This window comes from Pristiophorus japonicus, chromosome 8 (assembly GCF_044704955.1).
Source record: "Pristiophorus japonicus isolate sPriJap1 chromosome 8, sPriJap1.hap1, whole genome shotgun sequence".
NCBI classification, from domain to species: domain Eukaryota; kingdom Metazoa; phylum Chordata; class Chondrichthyes; family Pristiophoridae; genus Pristiophorus; species Pristiophorus japonicus.
This window is the reverse complement of record NC_091984.1, coordinates 131,069,622-131,089,352: the sequence shown is the minus strand read 5'-3', so window position 1 is coordinate 131,089,352 and position 19,731 is coordinate 131,069,622. Positions and strand designations below refer to the sequence as shown.

General features: G+C 47.6%; 1 protein-coding gene across 1 annotated transcript in view; it reads right to left on the bottom strand.

Moving 5' to 3' along the window:
• The window catches only part of astn1 (astrotactin 1), a 3,463,295-nt gene that overhangs the window by 9,517 nt on the left and 3,434,047 nt on the right, over positions 1–19,731 (bottom strand). The window contains exons 24-25 of the mRNA XM_070888265.1: positions 18,914–19,014; positions 10,395–10,578 (exon numbers count right to left, since the gene is read on the bottom strand). Of these exons, the coding sequence (XP_070744366.1) occupies positions 10,395–10,578; positions 18,914–19,014 (285 nt within the window). The remainder of the gene's footprint in view (positions 1–10,394; positions 10,579–18,913; positions 19,015–19,731) is intronic.

The window sequence follows — 19,731 nt, the reverse complement described above, 5'->3', positions numbered from 1 at the left end:
TAACAACAATCTCAGCTCATGCTGGAGATGCGGGGGTAGACATACTGCGAAAAACTGCAGGTTCCAGCAATTTATCTGTAGGAATTGTAACCTCAGTGGACATTTGGCCAGAATGTGCAGAAAGGCTGTAGCGAGGCTAATCTACGAGACAGAGGAACCAGACGAGGGGTCTGCAATGCAGGATGATGCTTGGGGCAAAACCATGGATGCGGACGTTCAGCAGGTTCATGTAGCTGAAGTCCACAGCTCATACACCAAAACGCCACCCATGATGATGAAAGTTTTATTGAATGGCATCCCGGTGCACATGGAGCTGGACACAGGAGCCAGCCAGTCACTTATGAGCGTCCAACAATTTGAGAGACTATGGCCACACAGAACCAGCAGGCCCAAACTGGAACGCATTGACACGCAGCTACGGACGTACACCAAAGAGATCATCCCTGTGCTAGGCAGTGCAAACTTGGTGGTCACACACAATGGATCACAGAACCGGCTGCTACTCTGGATTGGCCCGGGAAATGACCCCGCGCTTTTGGGGAGGAGCTGGCTGGCCGAGATGAACTGGAAATGGGGGGATGTGCACGCCATTTCATCTGTGGAGCGAAGTTCATGCTCACAGGTCCTACAAAAATTCGGGTCACTGTTTCAACCCGGTGTCAGAACTTTCAAGGGCACCAAAGTAGTGATACGCATCACCCCGGATGCCAGACCAGTGCACCACAAAGCCAGAGTGGTGCCGTATGTGATGCGTGAGAAAATTGAATGTGAATTGGACAGGCTGCTCAAAGAGGGTACCATAATTTCGGCCGAGGAATTCAGTGACTGGGCAAGCCCCATCGTTCCTGTCCTTAAAGCGGATGGCTCGGTCAGGATTTGTGGCGACTACAAGGCCACCATCAACCGAGTGTCCCTGCAGGACCAATACCCGCATCCGAGAACGGAGGACCTTTTTGCCACGCTGGCAGGTGGCAAGCTGTTCACTAAGTTGGACCTCACTTCGGCCGACATGACTCAGGAACTGGCTGAAGAATCCAAGCTTGCTCAAATCTATTCCTGGAACAATCGTATTCCAAGACGACATCCTAATAACAGGACGAGACACCGAGGAACATCTCCACAACCTGGAGGAGGTGCTACGCTGACTGGACCAGGCAGGCTTGCAGCTGAAAAAGGCCAAGTTTGTGTTTTTGGCCCCAGAGGTCGAGTTTTTGGGCAGGAGGGTTGCCGCAGGCGGGATCCGGCCCACCGAATCTAAAACGGAGGCGATCCGTTGTGCGCCGAGGCCCGGCAACACATCGGAGTTGCGATAATTCCTGGGACTTTTGAATATTTCGGGAACTTTCTGCCGAACTTAAGCACATTGTTGGAGCCATTACACGTGCTCCTGCGTAAAGGTTGTGAATGGTTTTGGGGGGACTGTCAAGAACGGGCTTTCAATCGGGCGAGGAACCTGCTTTGTTCTAACAAGCTGTTGACCTTGTACGACCCCTGTAAAAAACTGGTTTTAACGTGTGATGCATCATCCTATGGGGTTGAGTGCATGTTGCAGCAGGGTAATGAAGGCCGACGCCAACCGGTGACTTATGCCTCCCGGTCGCTCTCCCAGGCAGAGTGTGGATACGGCATGGTCGAAAAGGAAGCACTCGCTTGTGTTTACAGGGTGAAAAAGATGCACCAGTACCTTTTCGGTAGACGGTTCGAGTTAGAAACGGACTACAAGCCGTTAATATCCCTGTTGTCCGACAGCAAGGCTGTCAATGCCAATGCGTCAGCTCGCATACAGCGATGCGCTCTCACGCTGGCTGCGTATGACTACACCATACGGCACTGGCCAGGCACCGAAAATTGTGCTGACGCGCTCAGCAGGCTCCCAGTGGCCACCACGGAGAGGGCGTCGGAGCAAAGCACTGAGATGGTCATGGCCGTTGAGGCTTTTAACACCGCAGGCTCCCCTATCACAGCCCGTCAGATCAAAATCTGGACCAATCGAGACCCCCTTCTGTCCATGATAAAGAAATATGTTTTGACTGGGGATTGGGCGCCCGCACACGGGGCGTGCCCAGAGGAGGTCAGACCGTTTCACAGACGGATGGATGAGCTCTCCATCCAAACCAACTGCGTGCTATGGGGCAGCTGGGTAGTCAATCCCCAGAAATGAAAGGAAGCATTCATCAAGGAACTCCACAGCGAGCACCCTGGCATCGTGCTAATGAAGGCCATTGCCCGGTCACATGTATGGTGGCCGGGAATTGACTCAGACCTGGAACACTGGGTTCACAGGTGCACGACATGCACCCAGCTGGGCAATGCCCCCAGGGAGGCCCCACTCAGCCCATGGCCCTGGCCCACCAGGCCATGGTCATGTATTCACGTAGACTACGGGGGCCCGTTCATGGGAAAAATGTTCCTGATTGTTGTCGATGCATACTCGAAATGGATCGAGTGCATCATATTGAACTCGTGCATGACATCCATCACCGTGGAGAGTCTACGTACGGTTTTCGCGACCCACGGCTTGCCGGACATTCTGGTCAGCGACAATGGCCCGTGCTTCACCAGCCATGAATTCCAGGGATTTATGTCGGGTAATGGTATCAAACACGTCCGGATAGCGGCATTCAAGCCGGCTTCCAATGGCTAGGCAGAACATGCGGTCCAAGTCATAAAACAAGGCATGCTCCGTATCCAAGGACTCTCCCTTCAGTACCGCCTATCGCGCCTCCTGCTGGCCTATAGGTTCTGCCCGCACTCGCTCATGGGAGTCCCGCCAGCGGAACTCCTCATGAAACGCACGCTTAAAACGCGGCTGTTCCTCATTCATCCAGCCCTGGCAGACATTGTTGAAGGCATGATGTGCCATGATCGAAACTCAAGGGAAAGGTGCATAGAAATGGATGACCCGGTATTTGTTCTTAACCATGCTTTGGGACCCAAGTGGCTTGAGGGCACCGTAATTGGCAAAGAGGGGAATAGGGTCATAGTGGTCAGATGCAACAATGGGCAACAAACCGAGTAAAGAAAAGGTTCAGCACAGACACTGAGGAACCTGAGGAAGTGCTTGAGATGTCACCCACACCACTGCCAGTGGACGAGCAACAAGGACATTCACCAGCATGCACAGTCCCTGCGGCCAGCCCAGACAGGCCGGAATCACCTCAGGTGACAGAGACGCATGCCAAGGCTCAGCCACCAGAGCCCCAACTGCGGCGCTCCACGAGAGAGCATCGACCACCTGAAAGACTTGACCTTTGACACAAAAAGACGTGAGGGGGAGGTGATGTCATGAATGTAACCATCACACAACTGTAACCTTCATGTAACCACTGCACACTGCACATATATCCTAGAAATGCGCACCTTGACCACAGAGGGTGAAATTGTGGGAGACACCCCTCACCTGGGCATTCAGATATTTAAAGGGAGGTCCCATGCAGGATCATCACTTCTTGGTCCTGGGAATAAAGGTTAAGGTCACGTAGTGACTGTGTCTGCAGTACATGCCTCGTGTGATTTTGTAGCAAGGTGCAGGGACACCACAAGGAGGACCAGAGCCACTGGGACTGGGAGGACCAGAGCCACTGGGTACTGGAGGACCAGAGCCACTGGGACTGGGAGGACCAGAGCCACTGGGACTGGAGAACCAGAGCCACTGGGACTGGAGGACCAGAGCCACTGGGACTGGAGGACCAGAGCCACTGGGACTGGGAGGACCAGAGCCACTGGGACTGAGAGGACCAGAGCCACTGGGACTGGGAGGACCAGAGCCACTGGGTACTGGAGGGCCAGAGTCACTGGGACTGGAGGAGGACCAGAGCCACTGGGACTGGAGGAGGACCAGAGCCACTGGGACTGGGGGAGGACCAGAGCCACTGGGTACTGGAGGACCAGAGCCACTGGGACTGGGAGAACCAGAGCCACTGGGACTGGGAGGACCAGAGCCACTGGGACTGCAGGACCAGAGCCACTGGGACTGGAGGAGAACCAGAGCCACTGGGACTGGAGGACCAGAGCCACTGGGACTGGAGGAGGACCAGAGCCACTGGGGATGGTAAGGACCAGAGCCACTGGGACTGGAGGAGGACCAGAGCCACTGGGACTGGAGGAGGACCAGAGCCACTGGGACTGGAGGAGGACCAGAGCCACTGGGACTGGAGGAGGACCAGAGCCACTGGGGATGGTAAGGACCAGAGCCACTGGGACTGGAGGACCAGAGCCACTGGGACTGGAGGAGGACCAGAGCCACTGGGACTGGAGGAGGACTAGAGCCACTGGGACTGGAGGACCAGAGCCACTGGGACTGGAGGACCAGAGCCACTGGGACGGGAGGACTTGTGGACTGGTGTTTCGGGTAGGGATACCCATGTCTGGAGGGTGGTCCACACACTCCTGGGTGCTACCCACTTTTCTCCATCATATTCCCAGGCCACGGGAGCCCTTTCATCTTTATCACATTTTCCATGCTTTCCCCCCACTCTACTACTCTGCAGTAACCTTTGGCACCTCCTCTGGATAATCTCTTGCTTCTTTACTTGTCCCATTATTACCCTCTTTTGCCTTAGATCTTTTGCCTGGCTCTATATTTGCTTAAAAACTGTTCACCTCCAACATCATACAGTTCTTATGCAAGGTCATTGACCTGAAACATTAACTCTGTTTCTCTCTCCACATATGCTGTCTGACCTGCTGCGTGTTTCCAGCATTTCTGATTTTATTTCAATAATTCTTAATGGTCAAGCATTCCCCCATCTATTTCCCATATTTGTATGCACACAAATCACTAAAAGCAAGTGCACAGGAACAAAAAATAATCAAAAAAGCTAATGAATTGTTTGCCTTTCTCTCAACAGGAGTGAGAAAGGTCTGCTTCAGTTGTGTAGAGTCTTAGTCCGACCTCATTTAGATGATTGTGTTCAGTTTGGGGCACAATGTTCAGGAAAGGTTCACTTGATTGATCCCTGGGATGAGAGGGCTGTCCTATGAGGAGAGATTGGGTAGATTGGGCCGATACTCTCTGGAGTTTAGAAGAATGAGAGATAAGCCCATTGAAACATACAAGATTCCGAGGGGGATTGACAGGCTAGATGCTGAGAGGTTGTTTCCCTTGGCTTGAGAGTCTAAAACTAGGGGGCACAGTCTCAGGATAAGGGGACAACCATTTAAGACTGAGATGAAAAGGAATTTCTTCACTTCAAGGGTTGTGAATCTTTGGAACTCTCTACCCCAAAGGGTTGTGGATGCTAAGTCGTTGAGCATATTCAAGGCTGAGATAGATAGCTTTTTGGACTATAAAGGAATCAAGGGAATAGGACAGGAAAGACGTCAAAAATCAGCCATGATCTTATTGAATTGCAGAGCAGGCTCAAGGGGTCTTATGGCCTTCTCCTGCTCCTACTTCTTATGTTTTTGTGGAAGATATATTGGCCTTGGAGTGGGTGCAGTGCAGATTCACCAGAATTATACCAGGGCTAAAAGGGTTAAATGATGAATTCAAGTTGGATAAACTATATTTATATTCCCTCAAGTTCAGAAGGTGATGTAATTGAGGTATTTAAAATGATTTAATAGGGCAGATATTAAGTAGGGATTCAATAGGGTAGATACTAGTGGGCGAGATCCAGAATAAGGGACATAACCTTTAAATTCAAAGTTGGCCATTTAGGAATGACCTCAGGAAACATTTTCTACCTGACAAGACGCGAGCATGGTTATGTATTTTTTAAGGAAGAATGGTTCAGTGAAGAGCCATGGGGCCCTTCAGCACAATGTCACCACGGTGGAGAAATCTAAAAGAGAAAATTAAGCAAATCAGAAAATAGTGGTTAAGTGACACTAAGTTTGATTTTGAAAAGCTAACAGGCTAAAGTTCAGAGAATGTTGACCATAATAGCATCAATAAAATACAAAAAGAAAAACAAGAAAGGCAGTGTGGGAGAGAAAGAGAGAAGTTGGAGGTGGCCAGTGATAGTAGGATGTTCTATGAGCTGGCCACCTTTCTCTTGAATCTTGTCCACAAATATGACTGAGGTGTTGAAAGTCTGTCTCAGATTGGAAGCATTATTCAAGTCTCGGGTATACTTAGAATTGTTGAGGGGGCGGATGAAGTGTATTGGAATGAAGGGAAAATATGCCGGTATTTACATAGTGCATTGTTACATGATTGAAATGCCTCAAAGTATTTTTCATGGTGAATTACTTTTGGAGCTCAATGACTGTTGTTTTGTAGGTGAACACAATAGGTATTTTGCACCAGCAACACACTACAAACAGTAATGACAGGAATGACCCAAGTTAATCGGTCGATGACGAGAGCCGCCAAGTCACAAGGACAACGATTTATATACTTAAATCGACCTAACTGTTATGGCTCAGTGGGTAAGCACCCTTACCTCTGAGTCAGAAGGTTGTGGGTTCAAGTCCTACTCCAGGGACCCTTATGCAGCATATAAATCTAGGTTGACACTCCAGTGCAGTGCTGAGGGAATGCTGCACTTGTCAGAGGTGTTGTCTTTCAGGTGAGACATTAAACTGAGGCCCAGTCTGCTCTCTCAGGTGGACACAAAAAATCCCATGGCACAATTTTGAAGAAGAGTAGGGGAGTTATCCCTGGTGTCCAGGACAAAATTTATCCCTCAATCAACATAATAAAAACAGATTATCTGGTCATTGTCCCATTGCTGTTGCTGTTTGTGGGAGCTTGCTGTGCGCAAATTGGCTGCCACATTACAACAGTGACTACACTCCAAAAGTACTTCTTGGCTGTAAAGTGCTTTGAGATGTCGGTGGTTGTGAAAGGTGCTATATAAATGTAATTCTTTCTTTCTTTAATATGGGACCTTAATTGGAATCTGCTCCAAAGGATAATAGCATTCTCTCAGTACCTCACTGGAATATCCATCAAGATTTATAGGACTTGAAGCTCAAACTTACTGACAGAAAGAGTTTTAGCAATAGGTTAGATGTGGACAGATTTGGATTCCTAAAATGCACTTGTCATCTCGTTAAAATGTAATGTTTGAAAAGATTATCGCTTGCCGTGGAGTGATTTGCTTCAAATAGATTTTTTTTCTTACAGCAGATTTGTTAGTTTCTTCATTTCTTTATTCATTTGTGGAGAAAATTGTATTTCATTTGAACATAGCAACATAGCCACAGCACAAAGCCTTCAGGTCACGGGGCAGCCTTCTACCTCGAGATCAGGAAAGAACTATAAACACAATCAGCTTGCTCAACTTCATCACTGAAGTATATTCTTTGATTAACTTTGCCTATTCCTGTATTGAATCTGGGTTTCCTGACCATTTATCTGTTATGTGCATTTAGCCAAGGTGCACTTACACGGACTTCAGTGTAGAGAATTAATGCTGCAATAATAAAAGCACTGCTCATATTTAAGTCACTTAATTGCTATTTGTTTCAGAGCCATAGCGTGTAATGCAGAAATAAAAAAAAAATGGCCTGCCCAGGAGCCTGTCTGGAATTCTCCGGAGTTTCTGGCAGTCGAGGATTAAAATGACATTCTGCTTCTGAGTAAAGGAAAGGATTCAAGTTACGCACTGTTTTCTAACTAGAGACCTTTTCCAGAAACATCAGTGCTTGTAAACTATAATCAAGGATGATAGCAGCCCAAGGGATTCCTGATTTTCCATATGGGTAAGAATAATTAAACTGGAATATTCATACTGTGTTTTCCAAAGGACCAGGCATAATGACTTTTACCGATAGTTGCAATGAGAAAATTATACATGGCTCACGTTAAATTAGATTTTCCTCGGATATGATTTTGCTCCTTGTCTTTGGACACATACCATCCTCAACGCTAAAAGGTCAGCAAGCAACTTGCCTTTGCACCTTTGACAGTTGACGCACCTGATCTAGTTGCATCTCCATGGTTTAGGTGGAATTATCAGGCTTATTCCAGGCACTACAGCAATAGTCCCGAAGAATACTGGAGGTCAACCACTTGGGGAATCAGGGGTGTGAAGCTGGGCTGGCTTCAAGCTGGGACCCTCTGTTCTCCTGTGCCAACAGCCTGTGCTCTCAGTGTCAAATCCCTCTAATTGGCCAGCCAGTATTTACTGGTCTAAGGCCACAGATACGCTGTAGCAAAATTAATCCTGGGCGCTAGCGCAGAAGAGACTACAGCAAACTGGCAGCCCATTTTACCTGACACCCAATTTTCTTTTTCATTGATTTAATTCCACCCAGTTCCAACCACTCTTCAGTGCATCAACAGAAGCCTAAAACTTCACAAATATGGGGCAAGCAAACTGCATGGACAAGACAATTCCATAGGTGAGGAAGTTATCAAGGCATGCAGTCTACAAAGGTCAGTCAGAATCAAATGATTTTCAAGGTTTAATAAGAATATAAGAACATAAGAACATAAGAAATAGGAGCAGGAGTAGGCCATTTGCCCCCTCGAGCCTGCTCCACCATTTAATAAGATCAGGGTTGACCTGATCATGGACTCAGCTCCACTTCCCTGCCCGTTCCCCATAACCCTTTATTCCCCTATCGCTCAAAAATCTGTCGATCTCCTCCTTAAATATATTCAATGACCCAGCCTCCACATCTCTCTGGGGCAGAGAATTCCTTAGATTTACAACCCTCTGACAGAAGAAATTCCTCCTCGTCTCAGTTTAAATGGTTGGCCCCTTATTCTGAGACTATGCCCCCTAGTTTTAGTTTCCCCTATGAGTGGAAATATCCTCTCTGCATCCACCTTGTCGAGTCCCCTCATTATCTTATAAGTTTCAATGAGATCACCCCTCATTCTTCTAAACTCCAATGAGTATAGGCCCAACCTACTCAACCCCCTCATCTCCGGAATCAACCAAGTGAACCTTCTCTGAACAGCCTCCAATGCAAGTATATCCTTCCTTAAATACGGAGACCAAAACTGTATGCAGTACTCCAGGTGTGGCCTCACCAATACCCTGTACAGTTGTAGCAGGACTTCCCTGCTTTTATACTCTATCCCCCTTGAAATAATGGCCAACATTCCATTTGCCTTCCTGATTACTTGCTGTACCTGCATACTAACTTTTTGGATTTCATGCACAAGGACCCCAGGTCTCTCTGTACTGAAGCACTTTGCAATTTTTCTCTATTTAAATTATAATTTGCTTTTCTATTATTTCTGCCAAAGTGGATAACCTTACATTTTCCCACATTATACTCCATCTGCCAAATTTTTGCCCACTCACTTAGCCTGTCTATATCCCTTTGCAGATTTTTTGTGGTGTCCTCACAATTTGCTTTCCCACCAATCTTTTCCATCATCAGTCTTGTTGAAAATTAACTTTTTTTTCTCCAATGTAATCTGAGTATTTAACTTTATTTCTTTTCTATTTTGAAATGTGGTAATACACTGTGTGGTCAATACTGATGCTTGTGAAGAACACACAGCCCTACAATCATAGCCAGTAATTGGTCGGTGTAACTTGACCCTCAAATAAGCCATGCTGGTCTACAGTTTTATCAGTCTGTTCCACTTATCCACCAATCCTTTTCCTTCTCCGAGCCTTGGGGAGAAGGTTCCTGTTCCTGGTGCTTGGCAAAAGAAGACAATCATAAGGCCGACAGCAGCCGATGATTATCACTACTTACAGGTAGTAACAGCATTGCCTGTCAGCATCAACACTGCTCCTGTGCTTGCTCGAGTTAGTCTCCATGGCTTGGATTTTCGGTCCGTTGCCGTCTCTGTTTTTGCCGCGGATGGGCGGTAATGTCGGCGGAGAACATTTCCGGGTGGGTGGCCAGTTTCCAGCGCCCTGCCGGGACATTCGGTGCCGTGTTTGCTGGGGGCGTGGAGCAGTACCGCTCGGGAGAGTCGAGCCGCTGTGCATCGCTCCTGGTTGCGACACCGACTCGAAATTTGAAACTCACCTAGTGGGACCGCCAGTAAAAGCTGTAACGGCCGCAGTGAAGGAAGGAATGTCTACCTGAGGTAAGTGCGATTGTGTTTTATTTTTTTATTGTTGCGAGTCTTGTGGGTGTAGCATCAGGAAAGCATTGGGAATGTTTTTGGTGGGTTTTTTTCAGATTTCTTTTCACGGAAGCCTCTCTTCGGGCGCTCGGAGGCTGGCTGTTTAGCTTGGGATTTTCAGTTGTTCAGCCAGCCTAGTGCCCTAAGCGAAGTGTGGAATGCCTCCCTTAGTGCTCCGCCCCACACTCAGGGCCCAGCTGGTGTATTTTGCGGCTGAAATTGCAAACCATTTCCCGGCGCAAAATTTACCACCCTGCCCGGGTTAACGCTGCAACAGAGGCGGGATCGAACATCCCCCCCCCCACCATAATGTTTTATCTTCCAAACTGGTTGAAGGAACAAGATTGAGTGAAATCGAATAATATGGATCACTCCACCCAGTATCTGGTTGGAATGCACATACCTTGGTCCCAATTCATCCTCACAACGCCAGGTGAATTCTCCAAAATGTTCGTAGTCCTGATTGTAGTGGTAATAGACTCGGTGCAGAGTGGACGAGCCCAGGTCCATTAGTGTGTTGTATGCGGTCTGTTGTTCCTTTCCACTTGTGTAGCCATTGAACAAGTTATAGATTTTGTCAGCAATTTCTGGAGAGGAAGTCAAGTATAGCAGTTAATATCAGAGATCAATGAGGTGTCAGAATCCGTTCAGATAGCCAATAATGCGAATGGTAGCATAGTAGTTAATAAGAACATAAGAAATAGGAGCAGGAGTAGGCCATTTGGCCCCTCAAGCCTGCTCCGCTATTCAGTAACATCATGGCTGATCTGATCTCGGCCTCAACTTCACTTCCCTGCCCACTCCCCAGAACCCTTGACTCCCTTATTGTTCAAAAATCTGTCTATTTCCACCTTAAATATATTCTAAAGAATTCACGACCCTCAGAGAAGAAATTCCTCCTCATCTCAGTTCTAACTGGGCAACCCCTTATTCCGAAACTATGACCCAGTTCCAGATTCCCCCATGCGGGGAAACATCCTCTCTACATCTACCCTGTCAAGCCCCCTCAGAATCTTATACGTTTCAATAAGATCACCTCTCGTTCTTCTAAACTCCAATGAGTATAGGCCCAACCTGCTCAACCTCCCTTCATAAGTCAACCCCTTCATCTCAGGAATCAACTTCATGAACCTTTTTTGAACTGCCTCCAGTGCAAGTATATCCCTCCTTAAATAAGGAGACCAAAACTGTACGCAGTACTCCAGGTGTGATCTCACCTACACCCTGTACAGTTGTAGCAGGACTTCCCTAATTTTATACTTTTATACTCCATTCCCTCTTACAATAAAGGAGAGCACAGCTGTAAGGACTGGATGTATTTTTTAAAGGAACAGCCATGAATGCTATTCGTGGATTCCCTATGAGTGCAGTCCTGTTCCTGGGATATGAACTCGCTCTGAAAGCATTGCGAGGTCAATAATCAGTGCCTGACATTTGACTTCTGACATTTGTCAAACTTGGTCAGTTTCACAGTTCTTTGCCCCAGACCAACAGCTGATCAGATTCATTAAAAAAATGACTCTCCTGCTTCCTTGGCTTCTGACGTCAACCTGTCAAAGCTCGTTGACAGAAGCAGCGGACACCACCGAGATTACTCAGGATGATGGTGTACTTCAAAAAGTTATGTGCAGTGTTCCCTGGGGAAACAATAGATGTAAAGGAGATCAGCGAGCACTGAGGAGCAGCCCTGAGGAAGGATCTTTAGACTTGAAACATCGACTGACATCGGTTTCTCCACAAAGGCTACCTGACCTGCTGAGCATTTCCGGCTTTTACTGTTGCTGTTTTTAGAGTTGTGCGTGTGTGTGTGTGGGGGGGGGGGGGGGGGGGGCTGGCCGGGGGGGGGGGGGGGCGCGGGGGGGGGTAATTTGTAGAAGTAATGGGAAATGAACATAGTACACTGACTCACAAACAATATCCATGTAGGGCCAGCGACTTAGGTTGGACGTATTCCTGGAGGTTTCATCAGATAACCACATGGGTGATCACATCGCCCCCAACAGGCTTTTTTCAATATTTTTTAATAACTAATAACAAATATTATAAGAAAGTGCAACAAAAACCACTATTTTTTTTAATGCTGCTATGATGTTTCTCCTGTGTTTCTGGCTGCAGTGCCCACTGTCACATTATACAGCAGCCCAGACACAGGTGCAAAAAATAAAGATTTAATCCATACTCAACATCACTCCAAACAACTAACAGAGCAATAAACCGTGCAGAAAAATAAAATATAAACATAATTTACCACCCGTGTGCATTTCCTTATAATCCCTCTTATGCGTGCCTAACCTGCGACTTTGCCTCAGTGTCTCCCCTGTGTCTGCCTCTCGGGTCTGGGAAGGCTGCTGTGTTCCCTGTGTGGAAGCTACAGATGTCCGAGGATGCCCTCGAACAGCTTTGTCCCTGGAAGGGCCGGCTGGAGACTGGTCAGCACCCACCTGCGCGGGTTCAGTCTGGCTTGGCTTGGGCGAGGCCATGCGTGTAACCACTGATGGAGTGACAGGTCTGGGACCAGGAATGCTGCGAGCCGGAGGGAGCGCATCATCCCTATCCTGGCCCGAGGAGCCTGAATAACTCACCAGGGAAGGCACAATACCACCACCGCCAATCAGAGGGAGCTCAGGTCGTGCTGTGGCCCCACACCGGAGGGTCCTCTGTGGCCCTTGGTGGACCCAGCTGCGAAGGCAACACCGAGGTGTTGGAGGGCATCCAGCTGAGACTGCATGAGAGCAGCCATAGTCTGAAAGCCACCAGATATGACAGCACTTAGACGCTCCGTCGACGATTGCAGAGTCGTGGCCAGCCTGTCCAAACTAGCACTGATACGTTCGTTCCCTCACGCCTATGCTGCAATGGCAGCTGCCACATCACCTGCGAGTTGCGGCCTCACAACTGGATCCGCACGGTCTTGGGAGTCCACCATCGCCTGCACACTGACAATGATGGGTGCCATGGAGTGCGCAGAGCTGTCGACGATGCGGGAGGTGGACTCCTCCACGCTACTCACCACTTCCGACAGCCTCTCCAGCACCCTTGCCAGTGCCCCCGACATCTGGGAATGCATGGCCTCCACCCTTGTCTCGTAAGCCGTAACATCGATGGGCTCATCTGAGTTCTCCTCAGCAGAACTCCGGTGCGGACTTGCCCCCTGGAGAGGTGGCACCCGAGGTTGCCTATGACCGTCACCATGCTGCAGCCCACTATTCCCCGGTGCAACACGCAGTGCAGACCCCTCTACTATAATAGCTACATCGGACCGCGCACTCCCAGTATCTGAGCTAGCACGTGTGAGTGGAAGCAGTGACGCGGTACTCTCAGCACTGTCCTCCTCTTGCTCTTCCTCATAAGTTGCCAAAAGATGTAGCTAGGGTCTCAGCAATGCTCGACACCTCAGTCTCCTCAATGGTGTCATCAGGCTCATCTGGCTGGATCTTAGCAAGGGTATGCTTCAGGCCTGGCGACTATATCTCAGGAGGAGCTGCTCCCTCGCCTCGGCTGCCACTCAGCCTTTTAACAGCAAACATAAATGGGAGAAGGGCTGCCGTGAGGGGGAGGTGGGGCATTTATGCATGGAGCCTGCAAGCAGCACACTTTTAGAGGCAAAGGCACAGTCGATGCTACAGCATTCAGAGAGAGATAGCATTAAAGAAGGGCCTTCACACCCTCATCGGCATCGCCAGTGCCCTGGGCCACAGGGAAGGCATCATGTCTGCCCACAAGCGCCTCGACCCTCGCCTCCAAGGCTGTGAGGACTTGTAGCTCGACTGATCCACCACCAGTCCTCCTTTGCTCAAACCAATTATAAGCAAGTTTCTTCTGCAAAACAAAGAAAGGTTGGTTTGTAGCACTGTGGTGATGCATCAGAAATGAGAGCGCAAGTGTGTGTCTGTGACATGCAGCTGTCAATGTTAGTTTAACATCTGTAGTGGGGAAAATGCTTGAAGCTATCATTAAGGAAGAAATAGCAGGACATCTAGATATGAATAGTGCAACCAAGCAGATGCAGCATAGATTCATGAAGGGAAAATCATGTTTAACTAATTTACTGGAATTTTTTGAGGATATAACGAGCATGGTGGATAGAGGTGTACCGATGGAATGTGGTGTATTTAGATTTCCAAAAGTCATTCGATAAGGTGCCACACAAAAGGTTACTGCAGAAGATAAAGGTACACGGAGTCAGAGGAAATGTATTAGCATGGATAGAGAATTGGCTGGCTAACAGAAAGCAGAGAGTCGGGATAAATGGGTCCTTTTCGGGTTGGAAATCGGTGGTTAGTGGTGTGCCACAGGGATCGGTGCTGGGACCACAACTATTTACAATATACATCGATGACCTGGAAGAGGGAACAGAGTGTAGTGTAACAAAATTTGCAGATGACACAAAGATTAGTGGGAAAGCGGGTTGTGCAGAGGACACAGAGAGGCTGCAAAGAGATTTAGATAGGTTAAGCGAATGGGCTAAGGTTTGGCAGATGGAATACAATGTCGGAAAATGTGAGCTCATCCATCTTGGAAAAAAAAACAGTAAAAGGGAATATTATTTGAATGGGGAGAAATTACAACATGCTGCGGTGCAGAGGGACCTGGGGGCTCCTTGTGCATGAATCCCAAAAAGTTAGTTTGCAGTTGCAGCAGGTAATCAGGAAGGCGAATGGAAAGTTGGCCTTCATTGCGAGAGGGATGGAGTACAAAAGCAGGGAGGTCCTGCTGCAACTGTACAGGGTATTGGTGAGGCCGCACCTGGAGTACTGCATGCAGTTTTGGACACCTTTCTTAAGGAAGAATATACTAGCTTTGGAGGGGGTAAAGAGACGATTAACTCGGCTGATTCCGGAGATGAGGGGGTTACCTTATGATGATAGATTGAGTAGACTGGGTCTTTACTCCTTGGAGTTCAGAAGGATGAGGGGTGATCTTATAGAAACATTTAAAATAATGAAAAGGATAGACAAGATAGAGGCAGAGAGGTTGTTTTCACTGGTCGGGGAGACTAGAACTAGGGGGTACAGCCTCAAAATACGGGGGAGCCAATTTAAAACCGAGTTGAGAAGGAATTTCTTCTCCCAGAGGGTTGTGAATCTGTGGAATTCTCTGCCCAAGGAAGCAGTTGAGGCTAGCTCATTGAATGTATTCAAATCACAGATAGATAGATTTTTAATCAATAAGGGAATTAAGGGTTACGGGGAGCGGGCGGGTAAGTGGAGCTCAGTCCACGGCCAGATCAGCCATGATCTTGTTGAATGGCAGAGCAGGCTCGAGGGGCTAGATGGCCTACTCCTGTTCCTAATGCTTATGTTCTTATGTTCTTATGAAAGGAGAGGGCCTTCATTGCAAACACACACATCACTATATCTATATATATTAAGTATAGAATAGCTCCATGAGGCTAAGTATAGTGAGCTAATTCAGGCATGACCCTACTTCAGTTTATTTATTCTCAAAGTGAGGATTCAACATGGCTGCCAACATTATATACACAGCTTGCACGTGTCTGCCAGTGACCATTAGGACTCCGACAGTCGCGCCCTCCGGTGGCAGGTAAAACCCAGTTAACATAGATAACATATTTATATATATATATATGTATATGTATATAGATAGAGAGGCCTGAGCAATGAAATGCTGCATCAGTGACTAAAGAGTGAAAGTGGGAAATAAGGGAAGGCTTAAGGAGAGACTCACAAATGGAAGTTAGCTTTGGTGGAACAAGTACTCACTTTCATCGAAGCAATAATGTCGTTCATCCTTTTTCGACATTGAGTCGCCGTCCTATTATGGATGGAGGTCCCCGACACCTCTTCTGCTATCTCCCTCCAGGCATTGTTAAACTGCTGGCGAGTCGGTCTCCCCATGTCAAGATAGAGGAGTTACCTCCTTCCCTCCACTCCCTGCATCAGGGTCTCCAGCTCAGCATCCACAAACCTACGTGCCCTTCTTAACACAGCAGTACCAGCCATCATTCCACACCACCCTTTCCCTCCTCAGGGCCTTGCTGTAAACCCTGGCCTTTAAGAAGGCCGGGAAGCAACTGAGTCATTGGCTGCCAATCACCCCAAGGGTGAATTTTCCCATGGGAATAACACCCCAGTTAAGACTGCAAACTATCAGGTTTGAAGGGCTAATAAGACTTGGACACTTTTCTGTGGTCAAAAAACTGAATTTGGATCCAATGGCCGCCGCAAACATTGAAAAAGGCCTTAACACCGCCAGCTTTCTGGCAGCACTGAATTTCGGCCCCAGGAAGTCTTACTACAATTGTACAGAGCTTTGGTAAGACCATGCCTGGAGTACTGTGCACTGTTTTGGTTTCCTTATGAGAAATGACATGCAGGAATTCAAGGGAGTGCAACAAAGGTTCACTGGATTGGTTCCTGGGATGAGAGGGTGGTCCTATGAGGAGAGATTGAGTAGATTGGGCCTATACTCTCTGGAGTTTAGAAGAATGAGAGATTATCTCATTGAAACATATCAGATTTGGAGGAGGATTGACAGGGTAGATGCTGAGAGGTTGTTTCCCTGGCTGGAATGTCTAGAACTAGTGGACACAGTCTCAGGATAAGGGGTCGGCCATTTAAGACTGAGATGAGGAGGAATTTCTTCACTGAGAGGGTTGTGAATCTTTGAATTCTCTACTCCAAAGTGGTGTGGATGCTGAGTCGTTGAGTATATTTAAGGCTGAAATAGATAGATGTTTGGAGTCTAGGGGAAAGTGGAGTTGAGGTTGAAACTCAGACATGAGTTTATTGAATGGCAGAGCAGGCTCCTCCTGCTCCTAATTCTTATGTTCTTATGTTCACACTTCAGGAAAGACGTAAAGATCTTAGAACGGGTACAGAGGAGGTTTACCAGGGATGAGCGACTGTAGTGGTTGGAAAAGTTAGGACTGTTCTCCTAGGAACAGAGGACATTAAGAGGTTTTCAAGATGACGGGAGGTTTTGACAGAGTAGATTGAGAAAAAACGATTCCCTTTGTCGAATGGGTTAATAACCACAGGTCACAGATTCCAAATCATTGGCAAAAGATCTTGAGGGGAGATGAGGAGAAATGATTTCACTCAAGGAGTTGTCGGGAACTAGAATGCTCTACCTGAAAAGGTGCTGGAAGCTGATTCCGTAAATATATCACAGGTTTTTCTTTGATCAGATGGGTCTGCCCTTCATGGAAAGACCATCAACATGATTAAGGCTCTCCAAATCAAGCTACTGAGCAAACTATAAGCAGGAGGCGGATTTCTGCTGAGAGCAGGCTATGTACAATGTTGGAATTTTGCAAACAGCAGCTGACGAGCGGTATGTTTTAAATTGTGCTGCTGGCCCAGCAGGTGAGCTTGACCCACTGGAAGCCGTAGCCAGCAAACTTCTGTTTGAAGTCCACGTTTAGAGAGCAAGTAAGTGGCATCTTTATTGTTTCAGCTATCGGGCCGAGTAGAGAAATGTATATTTCACTGTTTTATGCTGTTTTCTTCTTCTTTTATAATTGAAATCACATGTTCAAGGTCTAGGGCTGGATTTTTGGGTTTTCTGCATTCCGTCTTTCACCCCGGAGCAGCAGCAATGGCGGCGGTGAGGTCTTCTGGGCGTGTGGTTAGCCTCCATCGCCCCGTTGTGATCTTCAGGTCCGATTTTGCGGCGGCATGGAGCAGCACCACCCGGAAGAGCTGCGCCCGCTGTGCAACGCCCCGGTTGTGACACCGGCGCGAGTTTGAACTTTAGCCCCACCTGTCCGCCCCACACTGCACCTCACAGTGACCGACTAGGAAATCGGGCGATGCAACGATACCGACGGGAGAGGTAAATAATGGACTCCTAAGGTATGTGTGATTTTTAAAAAGATTTTTTTTGCGATTGTGTTGGCAATGTTTTGGGAATGTTTTTGTGTTTCCCACCACGCCCCCGACCCCCCCGGCGTCTCTCGGAGCGCTCCTGGGTGTCTCTTTAGCTCGGGAGTTTCCCATCCTAATGACCTAAGAGAGGTGTACAACGCCTCCCTTAGCGCTGCACCCTCTGACTCAGGGCCCAGCTGCCCAAACTTACTTACTGAGGCGCAAACTTTTCCCGGGCGCTAACTTTCCCACCCCGCCGACATTACCGCCCCAAAACCCAAAATCCAGCCCCCAGACTCTGTCTGTAAGGAGGTTTATTCGATCTGCTCTGTAAGGAGAGGAGAGTTACATAGTGACACAGGCTACATTCCAATGGGCAGCGTACAGAGAAAGAGTTCTTAGTTATATCCCCAAGACTCACTATCCTTTAGCTAAAAATTCAGTGGTAAAAAAGTGTAGCACTTTATCATAGAGAGCAAGAGGTTCACTTAAGGGAGTGGATAGTGATGAATAGCCCAAGGTAAATATTTCCAACAGCAACATAAAAACCCAATAATCAAGAGATGTGGACAGTGTTTACCTGGGACACACAGTGAATAACATGTCCAATAAGGACAGTGATTACATAGAACACGCAGTGAATAACATGTCGGATAAGGACAGTGATTACATAGAGCACGCAGTGAATAACATGTCGGATAAGGACAGTGATTACAAAGAACATGCGGTGAATAACATGTCGGATAAGGACAGTGATTACATAGAACATGCGGTGAATAACATGTCGGATAAGGACAGTGATTACATAGAACACGCAGTGAATAACATGTCTGGCAAGGACAGTGATTACATAGAACACACAGTGAAAACATGTCTGATAAGGACAGTGATTACATAGAACACACAGTGAAAAACATGTCCAGCAAGAACAGTGAGTACACAGAACACACAGTGAATAACGTGTCTGATAAGGACAGTGGTTACATAGAACACGCAGTGAATAACATGTCAGATAAGGACAGTGATTACCTGGGATCTAATTGATTCTTGGAACTGAGAATCGGTTAGAAAAAAATGTGGCAGGAAAACATACCTTTAGCCTTGACATCATCCACAAGTGGACAAGGTACTTTAACAGTAACTGCACTCGGTCTGGAGCGCCTTCCAGTGTTATCCACTGCCCACAAGGTAAACCTGGGTAAAACACAAGAATCCTTGAAGTTAGTTTTTGTGCCGTTGCACAGTACAGTTACCTAATACCCCTCCCTATCTCTGTAATCTCCTCTAGCCCCACAAACCCCCCTCCCCCCCGCCCCCCGAGATGTTTGCGCTCCTCAAATTCTGCCCTCTTGAGCATCCCTGATTATAATCGCTCAACCGTTGGTGGCCGTGCCTTCTGTTGCCTAGGCCCCAAGTTCTGGAACTTCTTCCCTAAACCTCTCCGCCTCTCTTTCCTCCTTCAAGACGTTCCTTAAAACCTACCTCTTTGACCAAGCTTTTGGTCACCTGTACTAATTTCTAATTATGCGGTTCGGTGTCAAATTTGTATCTCATAACACTTTTGTGAAGCGCCTTGGGATGTTTCACTATGTTAAAGGCGCTATATAAATACAAGTTATTGTAGTTGTATTAATCTTTGAAATGTGGGCAGAAGAACGCACTGGCACCTGTAAAGTGCGGCTGCTGCAGCATTGGGTAGACTAAAACCAGCTGTGGCTTCAGCTGGAATTCAATTCAGAACAGATATAGGGTTGGCAAGCATCTGTGCAGAAGCAGACCAGTGATTTATATTTAGCCACTTTGGCAGAACAGGTAGTCTGCAAACTGCACCTGTAAGAATCAGCAGAGCCTCAGACAGCAGTCAGACCAGAACGTGACAATCGTCCAATCTCGTGTTCCCTTTGGTTTCAC